Below are 20,778 nucleotides of genomic sequence, written 5' to 3' on the forward strand. Positions count from 1 at the left end.
CGTTCAGATTGGTAACTGAAACTGGTTTAAGATTTCCGTTCCATTTGTCATCGGGGAGCGAGTTTGGTGTGGATTATACGACGTGGTCTGTCAGCTCGGCACACAACAAACAACATGGCGGAGGAAATATGGGACTTTTCAGCCTGTTCAGGTACAAGGTGTTTTAGTCATTTTCCTTTACATTGAGCAAAAGGTCTTAAAACCAGAGAAATGTTTAATTTTTGTTTCATTTATAAGTCAAGTTCAGGAAATAGTTGAAAACAACTGGAAGTTCTTTGGGTATAATGTCTATATTTTTTGCAGTTCTCTCAACAATCGACCCTGACCAGCTTATCGTTCAGGTTCAAACTCCAGCCGCCGCATTTGAAACTCCGCTATTGCAAGTTAAATGGTCAAGGAATGAAGTGCTGTTTCTTCTGTCTTTGTACAAAGAAAGGGAGAACTTTTTCAAAGACAAAAAGTCAAAGAAGAAAACATTGTGGGAGGAAATATCGAAGGAGATGCAAGAGAAAGGATATGGCTACACTGGTGCTCAATGTGAAACGAAGTTTAAGAACTTAAAGCAAAATTTCACAAAAACAGTCGATCACAACAACGTGTCGGGCAACGACAAAAAGACGTGCCCATATTTTGAAGAGCTGAGCGATATCTTTGGCATGACACCTTCTGTAAAGCCAGTGGCAGTTTGAAGACCTCATCCGTACAAGTTCAAGTTCAGGTTCTTTTGCAGAAGCTGCAGCATCTTCTACTGATGGACGAAGACCATCATTGGACAACGAAGAAACTCCGCGCAGAGAGGTTAAAAGGTCCAGGGCCAAAAGGGCTCTTCAGAGTAAGGAGAGTCTCACTGATTTGTTCAAAGAGTACCAGCGGGAACAAAGGGAAAAAGAAGAGGAAAAGGAGAAACATGTCATGGAAATGCACCAGCAAAAGATGCAACGATTTGACAGGTTGCTGGAGCTATTTGAAAAGGACATTTCGAAATAAGGCATGTTAAGTTACTCTGGTTTATTGTCAATTATTTTAAATACATTTACATATTACATATTCTCGAGGACCATTTAATTTTGTCAGAAATTATTCTTTCTCGAAATATTTCATATTTATTGAGATGTTACAAATGAAATTGACTTGCAGTTCAGACAATTTTGGCATAAATGTATTTATTATTGAGATATTTATTTTCATATATTCAGATATTTTCAACTTGCAAAGGCAAAATAATTTAATTCAATTTTTGTGGAATGTGAAAAGTTTTCTACAGTATTTACAAAATTAAAAGGGCAATTTTTGATTGACAGTTGGCCAGTTTTGTAGCATGATTTGATAACAACCCCTCCATGTGATACCAAGATGTCCTTGGAAGTGTTGGCATGTTCTGTTTCAAAAAATGAACAATTTTCTACAGAACAAAGAGTTACTTTGACAACAAACAATGACCATGGACAAAACTGCAACACCATTTGTAACTAACATTAGTTCCAAATGTTAAAACAATACCCTCCATTCAATGGAGGCTATTGCTTTCATTGTCCTTAAGAACTTGCTTCGGAAGGCCACATTATGATCAGCCAAGCCTCTTAAGAATCTTGCTTGTTTGCCCACATTCATCCTTTTACCCTTCATCAAAGGGTTTATTCAGAACAAAACCAATGTGCAATAACTTACTTGGCAATTAATTTATCCATGAGCACACTCGCAATGTACCAAATCCATTACATAGTTCAAAATCAATTGCTCTGATTTGTCCTGACCTTTTTCATTTTAGAGTAATTATAATAAAGTATGCTGCAGAAAATAATTGGAGGGTTAGAAAATAAAAAAAAACTGGCTCGACAGTCAAGCTGAGTTTATAACAGCAGACTGGTAAATAATAGCCTTTCCAGGCTGAAAGTGTCTGTGAAAAGGGAGGGAGAAGGGTACTTGAAAGTTGTGCTATGGCAATGCTTTACCGGAGGTTACAACCCTAACCCTTACATATAACTTATAAAATGGAAGTACAGTAAAAACCCACGTGTAAGAACCTACTTGTTTAGAGTTTGGCAAAACAGGTTCTTATATTTTGGGGTATTAAAGTAGCAAATTTCTGCCAGGAGCTTCTTAATTTTCTAGGTTCTTACATGAGGGTTTTTACTGTATTATGATCAATTATCACATACCTACAGAAGCGGTCACTAGGTCTGCAGTCTGCAGTCTGGGTTTTACACTGACCACAACAGGGATGTTGCATCTCCTTTGTTCATTTTTCACTTAAAACCCTTTTACAAATAAAATAATGAAATGAATTGACCACTTAGTGTGACTGAAAAAGGTACCCCTCTAGTGCAGACTATCCGCCCTCCCAGTGAAGCCTTCCTTTTTGGAACCTGCTTGTATTAGTTATTTGTCTTAAAAATGTATTGTTTTGCACCATACAGACAGAGATGAAGTGCAAAAGTTCAGCAAATCATGTCCATGATTTCAGCTCTCTTTCGAACAGCATTGTTGTCATCAGCAAAAATATTAACAAAGTTATTGGCATCATCATCATCGTCTAGAGGTTGTAGAAAATCATCTATTTCATGATTTGAATAAATGCAGAAATTGTGGAGTGTGCATGCTGCTATAACTAATTTTGGTAAAAACCTGATTCTGTCAATATCCACCATGACTCTCAACTTCCGGAATCTTCCTTTCAAAAGACCAATGCCACGTTCAACGACCATCTGTTTTGAACTTAGACGATTTGTAAAACGCTTTTGCTGTGCAGTAAGATGGCCATTGTCCTTAAATCCTGTCATCAACCAGGTTTTTAAAGGATACGCTGCATCTCCAATGATGCACGTTTGTCCTGGAAGTATGTCATTTGTTCTGGTCTCTGCATCATGAAATAAAGGGCTGTTTCTCATAACGCGTGCATCGTGCGCTGCTCCAGGCCAGCCACAGTAAACATCGGTGAATATCATGTCAGCATCACAAACTACCTGAAGCTGCATTGAATGAAACCCTTTTCTGTTTATGTAATGTTCATGATGGTCATGTGGCGCCTTTATAGGGATATGTGTGCCATCAATGGCCCCAATGCATCGAGGTAAACCATTGTTCTCACTGAAACCCTCAATAGTCCGCATTAACCTGTCTCCAGAAGGCCACTGGATAAAATCAGGAGCAACGTTGTTCACAAGTGCGTTGCAGATTCTCGTGGTAACTCTCAACACGGTTGAACGTGACACATCAAACCGGTCTGACACTGACCTGATGCACTCAGGGTTTCCAAGGTACCAAACCGTTATTAGCAGCTGTTTTTCAATTTCAACAGTAGGACGACCTCTTTCTCGGGGTACTGGGATCTCAGGGCAGGTTCCCAAAATGTTGACAAGCCTTTGGGCCGTCGGTCTCGAAAGTCTGAAGTGCTGGCGAAAGGACGAATCTGACATAGCTGGAACTATTCTCTCAACGTACGACTCAGTGCGAACTTCAGCGTTTCTACAATTTCTCAAAAACTCCTCGAGCATCATAAACATAAGGATGTCTTCCTTTTTATCGCGTGTTTCATCAGTTGGCCCTTGGAGAAGTTCCTCCAACAACGAGAAAAATGCTAGTGGCGCTCGGCGAATTATGCCCGCCATGTTTGTTTTGAAAAAGAAATGGTTACCAGGCCCCTTGGCGTTGTTGCGTAATCTATTTTTAGATTTTCGTTCCGGCTGAAACGAAAATTGAAACAATCTGGATTCACTAGATGCGAAACTGGATTGGTTAAAAGGAACGCTACCAAAATGAAATACTGAACAGGCCATACTTAACACTTAATTATTAAATAATGACTAGAAAAAAACTAGAGACACTCAGCAGTATAATCCTGTAAAGCATACAGTATTTCATTGGTGTTTATATAATAAATTACGCTGTGACCACTATAAGGTACCACTTAAGTTGCAATTTGTACACATGCACCAAAAAAATTGACTAGGGGCATATTTACTACTACTGGTGAAGTATTATCACAGACAAATATACAATGTACCCCAACTAATATAAGACAAATAGCTGTACTTTGTTTCTGCTTCTTGTTGTTGTTTTGTTGCTACTTCATAGACTTGACACATTAGGCATATGATAACTACAGAGACTTGCCCTACATGCCATTTTCAAAAATATTTTGTAAATGTGAAACATCAATATTGAGAAAAAATGTGGTACTTCCTAGTAAGAAGCTTCATATTTTGTACCACCCATCGCCTTATAATCCAGTTTCCACTCTTTTATCTGCCAAGTGTGTATTAGTGGATTGCAGAACCTTAAAGATGATACCAATCAAGTGTATTACTTATTTAAGTGTGTTATGTTTTTTGTCTTTTGCCTTTTGCAAATTCCACTGGAAAAGTTACTTTTATTTTATTTACTTTTTTTGTTTGTTTGTTATATTTTCTTGATATGTTTTCCCACGATATCTTCGCACACCCATGCCCCACAACATTTAGCTGCGCTCCCGCACAGGCTATGTCAAGTCTCAAATAGGGTTAGCCATATGAAACAGAGGAGAAAATCATTCAATTCTCAGAAAAAAACCTGGGAGGAAAATGTGGACAAGTTAGCCTTAGTTTAAATTAAGACCTTAAATATATATTTACAGAACGATGTTGATACTGATGACGATAGCATATGTGAGGCCACCCCAGGATTCAGGTATCACAGCAAAGGCAAGCCCAACCTGGTAAGTTGAAAGCGCAAACCAAAATGCTGTTATTCTTCCTTGTAACTTTTACAGAACGCAGAAGAAAAATGACGCACTTATTCGTAAACCTTATTTTACACAGACAAGGGAACCACAAGAGAGAGAGAGTCCGTGCTTCCCCAAGGCTGTTTTAAGCACACCAAGGTTAGGGCGATATAAACTATATTGCACCTTGTTGGACTCTGAATGGCTTCAATAGACCCTTTCTCTATTATCGTTCAACAGCGTTAAAAAAAATTTAACAAATTGAGGACCATGTGACGTTCCCAAGTGTATTTTCCTTTTGCTTTTTGATAAGTTATGCATACATATGCAAGTGCATAAGACGACACTTAAAAGAAACTGTTCTTCAGCACAATGAAAGCCAGGTGTTAGAAATTGGCAGTGACAGTAGTAGTGGCAAAACTAGGTCATCAAACATAAGCGACGAAATTCCAGAAAGCCTTTCTTGCATTTTAGCACACGGAACACTCCCATCCCATGGCTAAGGAGGGTGAGGGTGGGGCAGAGCTAATTAATTTCGTATTGTAATGTAATGTAAAATCTTTATTTAAACACAGTAAAGTCATCACTATCACTATCCTAAACAAAATACAAAAACTAACTACAACGAATCTAACTAAAACCTGTTTTTCATGAATGCCACATACATACTTTATTGAACCTCCACAAAGGCGCTTTTCAGGAACAATAATAATTACAAAATAATAATTTACATAATTATTTAAATTATTTACAAGATTAAAATAAGTAATCATCACTATCAATTACTTCCTAACAAATCCCTTAGCAGTTTGTTCCTTAAACGCTTCTTAAAGATTATTTCGTTGCTATAAGGTTTTAAATTCGATTCCAAGGAATTCCAGATGCCAACAGTTCGGTAATAAAGAGTTCTCTGTCCAGAGGCAGTTTTAAAAAGAGGGATATTTAAAAATTGGGAACTCCTGGTTTTATATCTATTTACATCAGAACGTTTGGTAAAAATAGTGCTCACCCTAACAACCGTGTATACCCTTACTTTAAAAATGAAGATTAACTAATTGTTTAAATTGACTTGGAGATTTAGCTTCTCTCACATTACAGGGAAGGCTGTTCCAGAGGACTGCTCCGCTATAACTAAAGCTGTTTTTCATGAAATTAGTCTATGGAAACGGGACAAATAGTTTGTTAACAGAGTCCCTCAGGGAATAACGCATTTAATTTCGTTTAACAAATTTAGAGGATAACTATTCAGGAGCAAGACCATTTAAAGACTTGTATACCATTAAGGTTTTCTGTATTTGAAATTGAGTTCTCAAGTCTTTCCAATCGAGTTGTCTAAGTAAGCGGTTAACATCAGCATCATAGCTAGAAAAGGTTAAGACGTGAGTGGCACGGTTCTGAAGCTTCTGTAGGCTGTCAAATGTTGTTTTACCACAATTACCCTAGACAGGATTGCAATAGTCGAAATGAGATTGAATTAGTGCATTGTATATATAATGAAGAGTATGGGTGGAGGGACTAAAGGTGTAATTATTTTTATTGCTCGTACCTCTTAAAGGGTCTAAATTCCTGGTTTGTCCTTGTTTAGACATTGTACGGTGCTTTTAAGCCAAAAAATGTGTATGGAGCTGGAAAAATTTGTCTGGAAGAAGATTTCAGAAAGCATTGGAACCTCCCTTACACAGGAATCCCCTCCTCCTCTTGACTTACCCGTTTCTATGTGTTTTCCACTTTTTTATAACAAGCGTCGCAAGTGGCTTCCTTTAAGGTTCTTGGAGGGAAAGGGAAAAAACAGTTGAGTCAGTCCATGAAAAGAAAGAAACAATAGTTAAGTAGAAACCCATATTTTGCATTACATAGGCGCCATCAACAAGTAAGCGTTGGAAAATGGAGGTCAGACAAGAAGCAAGTTATGTCACTGGTGTAAGTACAATAACCGTAATCCTGGCACAGGGGGTCGATAAGGGTTTTTGGCAGGGCCTTTATTCCTCCCATTTCAACCACTGAAATCAATTTTTGCAGAAATCGTACTCCTTTTTGACTTACATCCAAAGAGCAGTTGCCCCTCTTTCTGGAACAAATAAGAATAAGGTCTCCTTCCTCTTTAAAAATAATGCTCAGATGTTGCTACTATTTTGCATCTATAGTCTGCCGCCTTAAATTTTCATATACTAGGGTTTAATTAAACAAAAACCTTCTATGCAGCGAAAGGGAATGATAGCTCTGTCAAATAGTAGTGGACCCTCGTGGAACTGTACAGGAAAGCTATAAGACGGAGAGACGCTTCTACACCCACGCAAGATATAAAGATGTGAAAAAAAGATTTGTTTTGCCAAAAGGTAAGGTGCTTAAAGCATACTTTTTTCTAAAACTAGCTTTCAAGTTTGGTTGCCATCATGCATCATGAGAAATTTTAGGCGCTCCAAAGCTCAATTAGAGTATTTCTTGTTTCTCCTGAACCGCAATCAAAAGCCTCTCTGTTTCCCTTTGGAGATCTTACTGTATTACCATAATATATATTCTCCCTTTGTTACCTTATAAAAAAACAAATTATTCATTTGAGAGATCCCTCAGGCACACCAACAGATTTTACGTTATTGCAATATATCTTCACCAGAGGAGGAAGAACACTAGAGGAAAAACCCCATAAAAACTCCAAGGGGAAAACGTTCTACCCTATGCAAAAAAGTATCAAAGACGAAATAAAGAAAATGGCGCACGCTTCAAACCCAAAGAGGGTTTTCCACCGTCCCATCGAAGAAAAAGGGGGCATGGAGAACATCCCAGAAGCTACCAGCAGGTGGCTGACTACAGACGGTCAGGCAGTAGTACCACAGCCAGTAGTAGTAAGGCTTCTGATAGTCTAGTAGACCTAATGCAAAATCGCAACACCGAGTCAGTGTTTGTAAGACAAGTGTATTCCTCGCCAGAACTGAGGGCAATACTTTGTACGAACCTAACCGAAGGGAAATTGAACAATTTTGCATGAATCCAGAATTATTCTCTCCACTGAGCGTTGACGTTACTTTTAACATAGGGGACTTTTACGTTGCAGTGACAACATATAGAAACCTTTTGTAAAGACAACAAATGGATGTCATCCAGTAATGATAGGCCTTGTCATGATACACCAGTAACGTCTATATGAATCCTACCACAATTTGGTGTCATCCCTAATTCGATTGAACCCAAAATTAAGACACACATTATGTTATGGAACAGATGAGGAAAGGAATCTTTACTATGGGCAGCCGTCACCGCCAAAAATACAAGCCTAGTTAATGGTTAAGAATAAACCGGAATGGTTTAATTGTCCTTTGTAGAACGGTTTATCAGAATTTGAAACGATGTATTTACAAGACAAATGGACAAGTCACCGTTAGTGAAATGAAATAAACAAACATTAAATGGTTTAGACAATTCAGAAACTGTGTAGATACCCTTGGTGAATTGATTCAGTGAAAACACGAGTGGTTAAGTGCTCAATGAAATGGATTAGTCACCTTATGCAATCATTGCAGTTAACACAGAATTGGTCAGTGCCAAAGACCACCGGTGTAATTATCCTTGTCAAAATGACAAAGTCAAGTCTTGAATGGATCAGTGTACTTTGACATGATTTGCAGTGAAACGGCAAACAGTCCAGCTTACCCTACATTGGTTCAGTGATGTGACAAACGGTTCAGAGTAGTTTGAAATGGCTTATTTTATCTGCAAATGGTTAATCCTGAACCGCAATGGTCTACCATAACATTGATCGGTTTACCATAATGTCAAACGGTTTAGTGTTACCGCAAATGGCTTAGCGTGACGACAAATGGTTTAGTAGAAAGCGAAATGGTTTAGTGTTGCAGCAAATGGTTTGCGCCGGAACCGCCAAAAATACAAAAGTGAAATGGACAAGTCAAGATTGAAATGGAATAGTCAATGTGGGGTCTTACGTCACAACCCATACGTCATTCAGATAAACATTGGCGCGAATTTGCCCCAATGAGGTTCGTACCGCGAAGTGCACAAGTCGGCCTCGTTTATTCGACTCAGAGATCCTTATTCTGGTAAGAATCTTTCTTTGTTTTTTCCTAATTTAGCTGGATTGGTAATTTTTCTACTCTGATCATTTTGCCGTGATATCGGCAAGTTATATACATGAATGTATATCAAAGCAAAGTAAGCACAGGAAACATGGGCAGGCCGTGTTTTTCTTTGTCTTCAACTGTACGCTAGTTAGCCACTGACAATCACTCTCTGAAAATGCGAGTTTCTGTAGAAACCTGAGCATATTTCTCTATCGCTTCAAGACTTTCCTTGAACCTCTGAGTTAAAGTTAAATACACTTGTTACCCGTTACTCATAAACAGCTTCCATGTCTTAAAACAATCAAACGCCTTATCACGGATGCTCTGTTTCAAAGTGTCAGGTAGCTGTCTCGTCCAACGATTCCTTTTAACAGCATTTTTGTAAATCCTTCTGTTTCAGGTTACAATTTTTATTGAGTTCCATACATTCAAATAACTAAGGATTAATCATGGTAAGCGTTTTTTCCCTCTGCATTTTAAATACCATTCAATAGCCAGTTAAAACATGAAGAAGATGAAAGAGGATAAAAGAATAGTTGTAAACTGTTCGACATTAACTTTAAGTACTGAACACGAGGCCTGATAACAACAGTAAAAGATTGGTATCGTTGCCAGTTTTTTCAGGTGGATAACGATGACAGAAAGGTGATGCGGTCGTATAGTGTTTTGCTTAAAGTTCATCTGAGTGTTTGACCTAAGTAGATGGCCCTTGACAGGTCTGACTTTCTGAGTGTTATGAGCACTTCCGCTTTATTTAGGGATAATGAAATGATGTCGACATCGACCTGTCCTTTTACGAGGAGAAATTTCAATTTTTCATTGGGGGGGGGGGGGGAGTGGAGAGGATGGTGCTTGAAATCTTACCCAATAAAAGTACTAATACGTGATATATTTTCTGCTACTTTTCCCGTGCAACTCCATGCCTCCTCGCAAATCGCATAGTAAGGGTGTTTTCTCCTCGTCTTTCCTTATGTCCTTATGTTAGTTTCTTTATTAACAAAATATCAATTTCTTTCTTTTATAGAGTGCATCAGCAAACCAAGTCACACAAGCAGCCGTCCTTCTGAGAAGAGCGTGTGACTTCCTGACTAGTGCTGACAGTATCACTGCTAATGCAGATGGTCCTAGTGGCACTAGCACCAGTACTTCCAGTGCCGCTACAGGGCATACCCAGGTTACAGCCATCCAAGAACATCGGCGGCTGTTTAACCGACAAATGGTACGTAATTTGTTTCATAAAAGAAGAGAAGAATCGTATGGAAAGTTGACTTTCCCCTAACTTTTCCAAATTTGCATGTCTTGATTATGATCTTTTCCTGGCTCTGAGTAAGGCAATACTCTTCACCATTGATTTCAGAGAATCCAGCCATACAGTGCAAGGCGTGGTGCGCGAGTGACACAGCGAGGTCGACTGACAGACACTGCACAGAGAGGTAAGCCATGACTATGAAGTCCTCCTAACTTCCCATAAACTAGTAAAATTGTTTGGATAATAAAATATACGAAGTAAAGTGTGATGTCCATCCACAGCTTTTTAAACTGTCGATGATACCTAAAACAACTGAAAGCTCTGAATTCCACTTACCTTTTAGAACGAACCATCACGAGAAGTTTTGTGTGCCTCTCTTACAAGGAACAAGACCGCGTGCCGTCCATAACAGAAAAGCTCTGCCTCAAATCAAATGGTCTTGGGGAGAAAAAAATACTTCTACCGATCCTGGCTGATGCTGATGGTGTAAAAGCTGTTTTGTACGAGTAAGATGGCAACAATTTCGAATTGCAGGAGTGCTTTCTACACGTACTGATAACTTGAATAAAAATTGCTACCACTAGAATTTCCCTTACATTCCGTTAATACTAAAATAGAAACAGCTCTCCGGCTACCTATTTTAACATTTACCTTCCATACCAAATATCATTAGAAACCAGTTACAGCCGGGACTCAGCTTTCCAGAAAGAGCTCTAAATTATTCGTCAACAATTTTATCTGTTACTTTAGTTTTGATGTCATGTTTTCGTCATTGCATAACGAGCAATTTAAGAGTCATTGTCAGTAAGGACCAGGCAAGGTCCACAGATCGAGGTCGGCGGATTCCCTCCAAATTTTCAGCATTTTTTCTCTATCAGATAAGATTGTGATCGGTGATATTCTTAGTAAAATAAAATAAATTCCTTTGAATTTTGACCACCCCCTAGTTTTCGGTGCTATTTTGGCAAGGTGACATGGGAAATGTAGGTCAACTTCCGTGGCTCATTTTACTGACTTCGCAACGGCTTTATTAATTTGTACAATTGGTGCATAATTTTCGTAGTAAAAGCAACTCATGTTTGCGATATAAGTGATTTTGGATAAAAAGTTTTACTTTGGAGTGGTTCTAAACATTACCACCTCGTGGCTATTGGATGCAAGAAGAATTTTGGCAATTTTCAAAGCTGATTTTCTCCAAAGTGCGGCAGTTTATTTTCAAATGAAAGCTATTTTTTAATAGTCTATCTTTAAGTCCTTGCAAATCTGCAAACTCTCATTTGGCAAGTTAAAATCCCGTTGCGTGAGCTTCCTGACAACTTTGACCTAATTTGCATAATTTGACCAAATTGACTGGACGCTGTTTTTCCCAGAAACTTTTCACGCTTGAGTTGTTACAAATTGCAAGTGTTTATTGTCTCCTTTAGCATGCCTGGGAACAATACATTACTTTCCCATATTATTGGGTATATTTTATTTGAGAACTTTGTTATTTAACAGTTGAAAATTCCCACCAGTAAGCTCCCTTTTAAATTTGTCCAAATTTGCATGATGTCAATTTTCCCCGAAAAACGTAACGCATGTGTCGTAATGAGATAACACGCGTCATGAAACAAAAATTTGTACGAGTTCTTGACTTTTAAACTTAAATTGCTGTGATTTTTCAGACGTTAGAGTCCGCAAATTCGGGGCGAACGTGTCAGTTCGAGCTTTCCCACGATTTGGAGCTAATTAGCATAATTTCACATAATTTGCATGATGCTGTTTTAACCAGAATGTTTTCACCCTTGATTTGTTACAAATTCCAAGTGTTCATTCATGAGTGAGAGCATCACAATACCTTTTCAGATTAGTGCGCATAGTTCACTTGATAATTCTGTTACAAAATGTGTTTTTCGTTTTTGTTTTAATATGGAATATATCTAGGCTTTCGGTCGCTCTCTCTAGTCTACTATTACTACTATGGCGCTCTCTGTGACCCAAAACGTAATAATCCCGAGTAACATTTCGAAACATTTTTTGTGTAGTCCAGAACTGACAGCAAAGAGGGAATGGCAATTAGGAACAAGATGACAAACTTTTCTCTGAGCTATTCGAGTGGCGCTTTTGTTTTGCAGAATTTCGGTTCAAATAAGTATGCCGACAGTTGTTGTCAATTACGTTGTTCATTTCAACAGGATTTAATTTCTTACTTGCCCACTTGTGCTGATTTCCCTCTGTACAACTTGAATGTTACGTTTACTTGTTCGTTCAGTTCTTCTGATTCTACATGTAGTCTGGGGGATACAGGGTCACAGATTGTACCCCTGTTGGCTTGTAACTTGGACATGAGTTCACATCTACTAAGCCTGGGGGTGAGCTCAGGGCAGCAGCGATCCGAAGACGAGAAAATAAGTGAGGTTGATCTGATCCTTAATCGAGCTGGACAATTTGTTGCTACCGATGAAGAGAAAATTTCGATGACAATATGCCCGAGACATAGAAAAAAGCTGACTTCGGACTGGGCTGGCAGAAAAAGCAACACATGCTCATATCCAACACATTGAGGGGCGCACAAAAGCATGAAGAAACCGCGCCGCGTGAACGCTACCCTGTCAGAGGAAATTTATCAAATTCACCATGCCACAGTTCCTATCGGCTCAGGTTAGTACAAATACAGCCGCCAATAATCCTCAGAGTTGACTGGTTAATGTAAATCACTTTAATCTCTATTTCAGCGGTTCTTATTAGTTCTGTTGCCAGTCATTTCACATCAATTTTAAGCTTTTCTTCGATTATCCCCAAGGGGACAGAGCCAAACGAAATCCCATATCCTTGTTTTTCGTGTTTGAATGAGCTTTAAGCTCCTGCTCCTGGTCTACTTGTCTTCACTTTTTCGGGTCAGGGGAAGGGGAGTGTTGTGCTTTTAGTTGAAATTAAGAGGTGATTTGCTACTCAAGCAGCCTTCCAGCGTAATGACCCATAATGGGAGGGGAAGAGGGGAAGAGGGGAGCAGGAAAGAGATTAGAAAGGGAATAGGAAAGTGGGGGGAGCTTGCAAACGACGGCCTCCCTCTCTCCACTCCCAACGACAACAATAACTTTATTTATACACGGTAAAAATCATAGACAATGACAGAAATCCCCCTTCCTTTCTTTAGCTATTATGTAAACCAAATTACACCACATTGGCGTTACCTGCGTACAACAGTTAGACTGAGGCTGGGTATGATGAAGATGATGATGATGTTGACGATGACGGTAACAGTGATGGTGATGACGAATCGTGATAACAGTGATGGAGGTGCTAGTGGTGATGTTAGTGATGACGATGATGATGATGATAGTGATTGTTGGTATTGTTAATCTATTTATTGTTATCGTTATTTTTATAACAGCTGTGTGTTCGACCTGCCATGGAGCACACTACCAATCCCGTAAGACCCGTAACGCTGGCTGCCTCTTGTCAGGAGAGCAGGTAAGCTAATACATATTGACCGGTCATAGCTTTATTGGCGTGTTTAGCTGTCCCTTCATGAATAGCGTTGTCGTTTTCTACAACTTGGTTCATCAGATATTCCTCACATTCAGTTGAGTCTCAACTGCCCATATAATCGGCACAGTTTTTTTTATGCAGCGCATAGGGCTCCCTCACATCTACTACGAACAAAACATTAGTAAAAACATTATTACCCTTGTTGTTTTTCGTATCTTTTAAAATAATTTATGCAACTTTCATGTGGACTGGGACCAACTCTAGTAGAATAGTCCTACTGAAAGTCGGCTACGTCTAAATTCTGGCCGCCGCTTGAAGGCACGAACAAGACACGAACAACAACAACGGTAATCGAGTTTTTATTCATGTTAGTATGCGTAACAGATTTAAGGGCTCCCTGTGACAGCGGGTAGGAAGGGCATGTAGTCTCTACATGCAGTTACATGTACTGAAGATCTTTGAGTACTTGATGATCTTGTCCATAATTTGCTTATTATTTAGCATCCTTACTCAGACACCTTGGTGATTGGAGACGACGTTTGTGTTTGTGAGGAGAGCGCAACGCCAGTCACAGTTTGCGCAGAGGTCGACAGCACTTATGAGAAGTCGGAAACAGTCTCTTTGCAATCCCATTCATCGCAAACCTCGATACCAGAAGAAGAGGTTAGCATATGGGTTGACGAGATGGAAGATCAAAATATCAAAAGGCAGAAATTGAACGAAGCTGTCCACAGCATCTCAGGGGGCCACTACAGCCCTGTGATGTCCACCCTAAATACGACCTGGAACGACGTCTCTGACACGCAGCAGCGATATTACATCCGCAAAGCCAAAGAGACCATAGCGACCTCATTGTCTGTCATTACGCCTGGCCAAGAGGAACTCGTTTGGAAAGCGCTACAAACGGATGCACTTTTGGATGCAAACAAAGACAACCAAGGAAAGCGCAAGCGCTTTGATCCTAGCTCTGGTCTTGTCGACGTTTTGATCAAAGTGTATGAACAAGGAGATCACTGGCAAACAAAGCGACAGATCTTATCCCTCTTTGCGGACCACTTTTCCCGAGCTGAGCTTCAAGAAATGATCCCTGGTCTCTCCAAGTGGCGTATTGACCAAGCTCGCCAGCACGCAACAGAAGCAGGGAAAGGTCAACCACTCCCTGAAATTCCTAGTTTCCGTAGAAAAATTGACCCCGAAAAAGTGGATCATTTTATTGAATATATCTCCAGACCAGAATTTTTACAGGATGTGGCGTTCGGGACGAAAAATTTGAAGCTTGACTCGGGAGAGAAGATCATCATACCAGCGATAATTAGGACTGTCATCCCCTCACATATAATCAAGCAATATTTAGACTATTGTAAAGAACAAGAGTTCGAGCCAGCGAGCGAGCGTTCTCTCTACCGGATGATTGAAGTGTGTTCGGCCTCTATGCAGAAATCCCTTCAGGGTCTTGACAACACCACAGCGGAGGGTGTGGAGGCGTTTGATCAAGCCTTTTTCATGTTAGAGGGCTTAGAAGATCAGCATATCAACGTAACTGCCACTCAGAAGCTACTAAAAGATGGGAAAAGGTACTTGAAGAATGATTTCAAGACACACATCAGACGAGGTGAACAGTGCAGTGATCATTGCACAGTTTATGCATTAAGTGATACAAATGCCGGGGAGTTCCGAGGCGACTGTGATCACCAACACAGCTACGAATGTGAGCGCTGCGAAAGTCTAGAGGGAGTACTGGAAGAGATGGCGGAGATGCTAAATAACGTAAACATGGAGGAAGAGGAGAGGGTTAGGCTGAGGTTCGAGTACACTGAGAGTGTGCGCAACATAAAGGCGTGGAAAGCGCACTTGCTAAGATCTTGTAACCAAGACGAGGCCAAGGAACATGCCCTTCAGAAACTAGACGAAAACTCGTGTCTTGTTATAATGGACTGGGCAATGAAGTTTCTGCCTGTACAATACAGAGAGCAGATGAGTGACTTTTTTGGGAAGAGGGGAAGAAGCTGGCACATCAGCGCTGTAATCAGTAGAGCAAATGTAGAGAGCAAGCACGAGGTAGAGTGCTTTGTACACATTTTTAACAACTGCACCCAAAATAGCTTTGCCGTTCTGTCAATCATAGAGAACGTATTACACAAGGTTAAAGAAGAGCATCCAGTTGTGACAGCAGTTTACCTCCGATCAGATAATGCTGGATGCTACCACAATGGGCCTCTGTTGCTAAGTCTTAGAGATGTGGGCGAGAGAACTGGTGTCAGGCCAGTACGATATGATTTCTCAGAGCCCCAGGGCAGGAAGGACATCTGTGATAGGAAGACTGCTCCGATGAAGGCACACATAAGGCGTTGGGTCAACGGTCAACGAGAGGCATGACGTCGTCACAGGCATTACTGTGTTGAACAACTTCCAGTTCGAGGAGTCTGGCATACGAGTATACAACATCGTACAACAAGCGTACAACATCGGCCCTGGGCGCTTTATCCCCTACAGCGATCTCACAGTTGCATCACAAGGAGACACTGGGCTAAGCGTGATTCAGCCTTTTGGTCCAGCTACACAGAAGGGAAGCGTGGGTGAGAGCATCAGGCACAAGTACGAGATCTACTCTTGCCAGGAGACTGGATGCGTCCTGACGTTCAAGACTCGGGAAGATGCAGACAGCCATATGGACACCGGAAAGCACCGTCTTGAGGTGGAACGTGAGTCCATGTATGACCGTGTGAGAAGGAAATGGGCGGCAATGGTGACAGGGGTGATGTTCCCTCCGAATGTGCCGTCTACCTCATTGCATAGTGAAGATAGTAGCCGCGCTGCCAGAGCACCTGCTCTTAGACTGTTGGGATAAGCTGTGAAGGTAGCAAAACGACCCACTAGGATGACTGATAAAGTCAAGACATTCTTGACGAGGAAATTTGAAGATGGTTTAAGAACTGCAAACAAGGCCGATCCTGTGCAAGTAGCGAGGGAGATGAAGACTCTCAGAGACGAGGACAGACAGTGTACCTTTAAGCCTGAAGAGTGGAGGACTGCACAGCAAATCAGCAGCCTGTTTTCACGTCAGACAGTGGTGCAGCGTCATAAAGGTGTTGATGCTGAGGAGATCCTTGAGGAAGACATCGAGGCTGCAGAGTCAGAAGTGGCCTTAAGCACCCTTAGAAGTTTGGCGATGGATGACTTGAGCAAATCAAGCCATCCAATCATAGTGGGCGCCAGCAATATCTGCGAACTTGTAAAAACCAACAAGCTTGGCTCACTCAAAGTGGCATTCCTGAAAGAAATCTGTGAGAAGCTACACCTGACGACAACTGGACCGCTGTCAAGGAAAAAGACTTTCATTGACACCATTGGAGCATTTTCTGAGAGTTGTGCATGCTTTCAAAAGTAACGTAACAAAAAGTAAAATAGTTTTGGTGCCTTCCCACCAAAACTATGAAGCGTTGAAGAAATTTCAGACCTCCGTTTAATTGTCTCAGAGCACCTGTGTCTCATATGGAGACTCTAAGATAATAGGCTTTGTACATAGAAACTTATTCGGCATCACGTGCTGACAAAACTGCTGAGTAGAAAAGCTAGGCAGTGTTGATTGCTTTTGATTGTTTTGTAATTTTAGGTATCAAACTGATTTGAAAAGTTTGATTTTTCCTGCCAATGGTGGGGATGTGGTCTCCGAAGATATAATGAACATCTGTGGGAGAACGTACGCCAACACTTATCTGTTAGGACTAAAAACTGAGTGAACGTTTTGGCAAACAGAATGAAACAAAAACTGCAAAGATTTTTCCTTGCTGCAAAACAACGCAACGTGTCACGTCGGAATGTCTCAATGTTGATCTGGATGAAACTGACCTGCTTTTTTCTTCCTATAAAAACAACAGTACTTAAAGAAAGAACACGAACATTTCAGCAACAGTGAACATGGATTTTAAATCAACTTTAGTACCATCATCGCTATGTTCTGCCACTCTCTCTGTCATGAAACTATTTAATGCCGTGTAATTACCTAAATTAAATATGTCACTAATTTGCATACCGTTGTTTACTCAAATGATGGAATTCTGTCCCGAATTTGCGGACTTCTAACGTCTGAAAAATCACAGCAACTAAAGTTAAAAAGTCAAGAACTCGTGCAAATTTTGTTTCATGGCGTGTGGTATCTCATTACGACACAGGCGTTTTTCCGGGGAAAATGGACATCAGGCAAATTTGGTCAAATGTTAAAGGGAGCTTACTGGTGGGAATTTTCGACTGTTAAATAACAAAATTCTCAAATAAAATATACCCAATAATATGGGAAAGGCATGCTAAAGAAGACAATAAACACTTGCGACTTGTAACAACTCAAGCGTGAAAAGTATCTGAGAAAAACAGCATCATGTAAATTAGGTCAAAGTTGTCAGGAAGCTCATGCAACTGGATTTTAACTTGCCAAATGAGAGTTTGCAGATTTGCAAAGGCTTAAGGACAGACTATTAAAAAATAGCTTTCATTTAAAAATAAACTGCCGCACTTTAGAGAAAATCAGTTAAGAAAACTGCCAAAATTCTTCTTGCATCCAATATCCACGAAGTGGTAATGTTTAGAACCACTCCAAAGTAAAACTTTTTATCCAAAATCGTTTATACTGCAGACATGAGTTGTTTTTACTATGGAAATTATGCACCGTTCGTATAAATTAATAAGGCGTTGCGAAGTCAGTAAAATGAGCCGTGGAAGTTGGCCTAAATTCCCGATGTCACCTTGCCGAAATAGCACCAAAAACTAGGGGGGTGGTCAAAATTCAAAGTAATTTATTTTATTTTACTAAGAATATCACCGATCACAATCTTATCTGATAGAGAAAAAATGCTGAAAATTTGGTTGGAATCCGCCGACCTCGATCCGTGGACCTTGCCTGGTCCTTACTGACAATGACACTTAACAATAAAACAACTAAGACGTTAATGTTACATTTATCGTCTTGCTCAATTTCAGTGAGTTTCGTCCTCTGAAATCATGTGGTGGGTTTGAGCTGCTCACAATGAAGGAGAAATCCCGTACACAGTTGCAGGTGGTATCCTGCGGCAGTTGCAGTACAGAGGAAATCCGCTGTTTCGGTACCGGACGCATTTACATTCGACCGATACAAGTTGACCTTTCTCTCAATGAGTCAGGGATACAACGCGTGGAACAGTATGAGGACTGTTTATTGTGCAAGATGCCTGTGCTACTAACAGACATGCGCCAGCATATGGACACATGCGGTACGGTAAGTGTACATTGAGAATAAATGAAAAATAATCTGCTGTAAACATTCTCATTAGTAGTGCTAGGTTCTATTGACTAGTGAAAAGTTACACCCTGCTTTATCGCTAAGACTGATTTGTAATAATTTTCAGGATGATAATGACGATCCCCAACCAATGCTGGAAAGTCGCCCTCCGCTAAGTGATAACAATAGATAAGAGAAAAGAATGGCCAAATTGGCTATTCACCGGTGGTCCTTATTTCGATATTTATAGTTTTGAGGTCGAACGCACTATTTATCTTCCTTTTTTATTTGTAATTTGCATTTCTTGTTATCATTTTCTGCGTATGTGTGTTTTCGCTATCTCCGTATTGGAAGTAGTGGCGCAAATGATGTCATCCAAGCTGGAGCTGACAGCAATATAACTTCTGAAAGGTCAGTCTTTTCTTAGTCTAATGCTCAGAATTGCTCGGTATTACAACCAATCAGCAAACAGTTGAGATTTTCAATTAAAAAGAATTAAATTACAATTTAACCTTGGACCAACGGTGTTGGAAAGCGTATGAAGACCCCCTGCTATTAAATGACCCAAAAAAGTGTAAAGATAAAAACACTGATCACTGATAGCCTAGATTGCAAGTTTCATTCATTCAGTCTCAGACAATCAAACTTACACTCTATTTTCCCACTCGACGAAGCACGACAAAAAAATTATCGACCAATAGTCAGAATACTTGGATTAAAGATTATGGATAATACACCTTCAAGGTGAAAAAAATAAAAATAGAAATTGGCTTGTTCTATTCCATAGAGAAACATCTACGACTTTGAACGTCGCAAGAGGACACCCGAGTGATGATGATGATTTTGATGATGAAACAATAACAGTAGCTGAAAAGTAAGTGTCATGTCACAATGCTATAACGTATGAAACTCGCTCAAAAGAGAGACAAGATAACATTGAGAACCCAAATAGGAAAGTTTGGGCCATGTTAAGGGAGCATGACGCACGCTATCAACTCTTTGAAATTTGCAAGCATACAAGTGCCTAGATTTGGAGCCAAAAAGGCTTAACATGAGTGTCCTTTCATGGATGCAGTGTGGCCCAGTGGTTAGGGCGCTCCCCTTGAGAGCTGGAGATCCCTGGTTCAAGACGCGTCCTGAACACTCGTTGAATTTGATCCTGGTAGTCCCTGGTTCAACTTTTCCAGCTGCACTTGTAAATAGCCAACTGCTTTGCCTCCGGCCAGTTGGGATTCTTAACAGTTGTTGTTCTGCTCCGTGGTTTTGTTGTGTTTCATTGGCCCTGAAAAGCCCCTATGGGGAGCAGTCAATTAAGTATGTATGGTATGTTAAATAACAATAGGACTTTCTTTCTAGACAGGACACTTCATTTATGGAACACGTGCAACAGGCTATAAAGGAGACCTTGGTTGTTTACCATTTACCCGAAAAATCCGGAAATTTAAGATGGAATGCAAATGGTAAGACTATTTTTTTCTTCCCGAACGGAAATTTCCATGGGAAAATGGGAATTCTTGAAAGGTAGTCCAAAATTCCCAAACGGAATTTCGGAATGAAAAATACGCGTTCCATTTGCTCGGTTTCACTAGTTCCAGGCCTTTGGCTTATATCGCCTTTGAAAAGATGGCGTCACAAATGTTCCAGTGCGGAGCGTGTGGGCTTTTGGCGCCTGATATGGCCCTTCTTTTGTCTCATGAGTGTGTTGGTGATCCCTCGTCACAATACGGTGAGTAATCCGAGTAATATACGCTTTCTGTGAGTGGTTCTTTATGTGGAAAAGACCGGAGAACCACACACACACACCAGAAAGCTTTCCTTTTCTCGCTCACGTGGTATTGTTTACAAGGATTGTTTTCGTATGTGCTCAGTGGAGTGGAATACAAACAGGTATCAAAAGAAGGCCGCAGTCAATGAAAATCGCCGTTGTTCATCGTGTACGCTGACATTAACCCTTTTGTAGCCTATAATAATTTAACTCCAAGAAATGCTGTGAATGCTGAATTTTTATAACTGTTTATTTTTGCTTATGGTTTTG

At 40.2% G+C, this 20,778-nt stretch overlaps 1 protein-coding gene and 1 pseudogene across 1 annotated transcript; one reads left to right on the top strand and one right to left on the bottom strand.

Moving 5' to 3' along the window:
• Positions 1–2,438: 2,438 nt before the first annotated feature.
• Positions 2,439–3,608, bottom strand: LOC138009643 (putative nuclease HARBI1). Its single transcript, XM_068856691.1, has one exon. The coding sequence runs from the start codon at positions 3,606–3,608 to the stop codon at positions 2,439–2,441; it is 1,170 nt and encodes a 389-aa protein (XP_068712792.1).
• A 12,552-nt stretch (positions 3,609–16,160) lies between these two features.
• On the top strand, positions 16,161–18,936 carry LOC138009644 (uncharacterized; annotated as a pseudogene).
• Positions 18,937–20,778: the final 1,842 nt, after the last annotated feature.

This window comes from Montipora foliosa, chromosome 7, assembly GCF_036669935.1.
Source record: "Montipora foliosa isolate CH-2021 chromosome 7, ASM3666993v2, whole genome shotgun sequence".
Lineage (NCBI taxonomy): Eukaryota > Metazoa > Cnidaria > Anthozoa > Scleractinia > Acroporidae > Montipora > Montipora foliosa.

Excerpts from the sequence above, each read along its gene's own strand:
- LOC138009643 (XM_068856691.1), bottom strand. The coding sequence starts at position 3,608 with ATGGCGGGCATAATTCGCCGAGCGCCACTAGCATTTTTCTCGTTGTTG.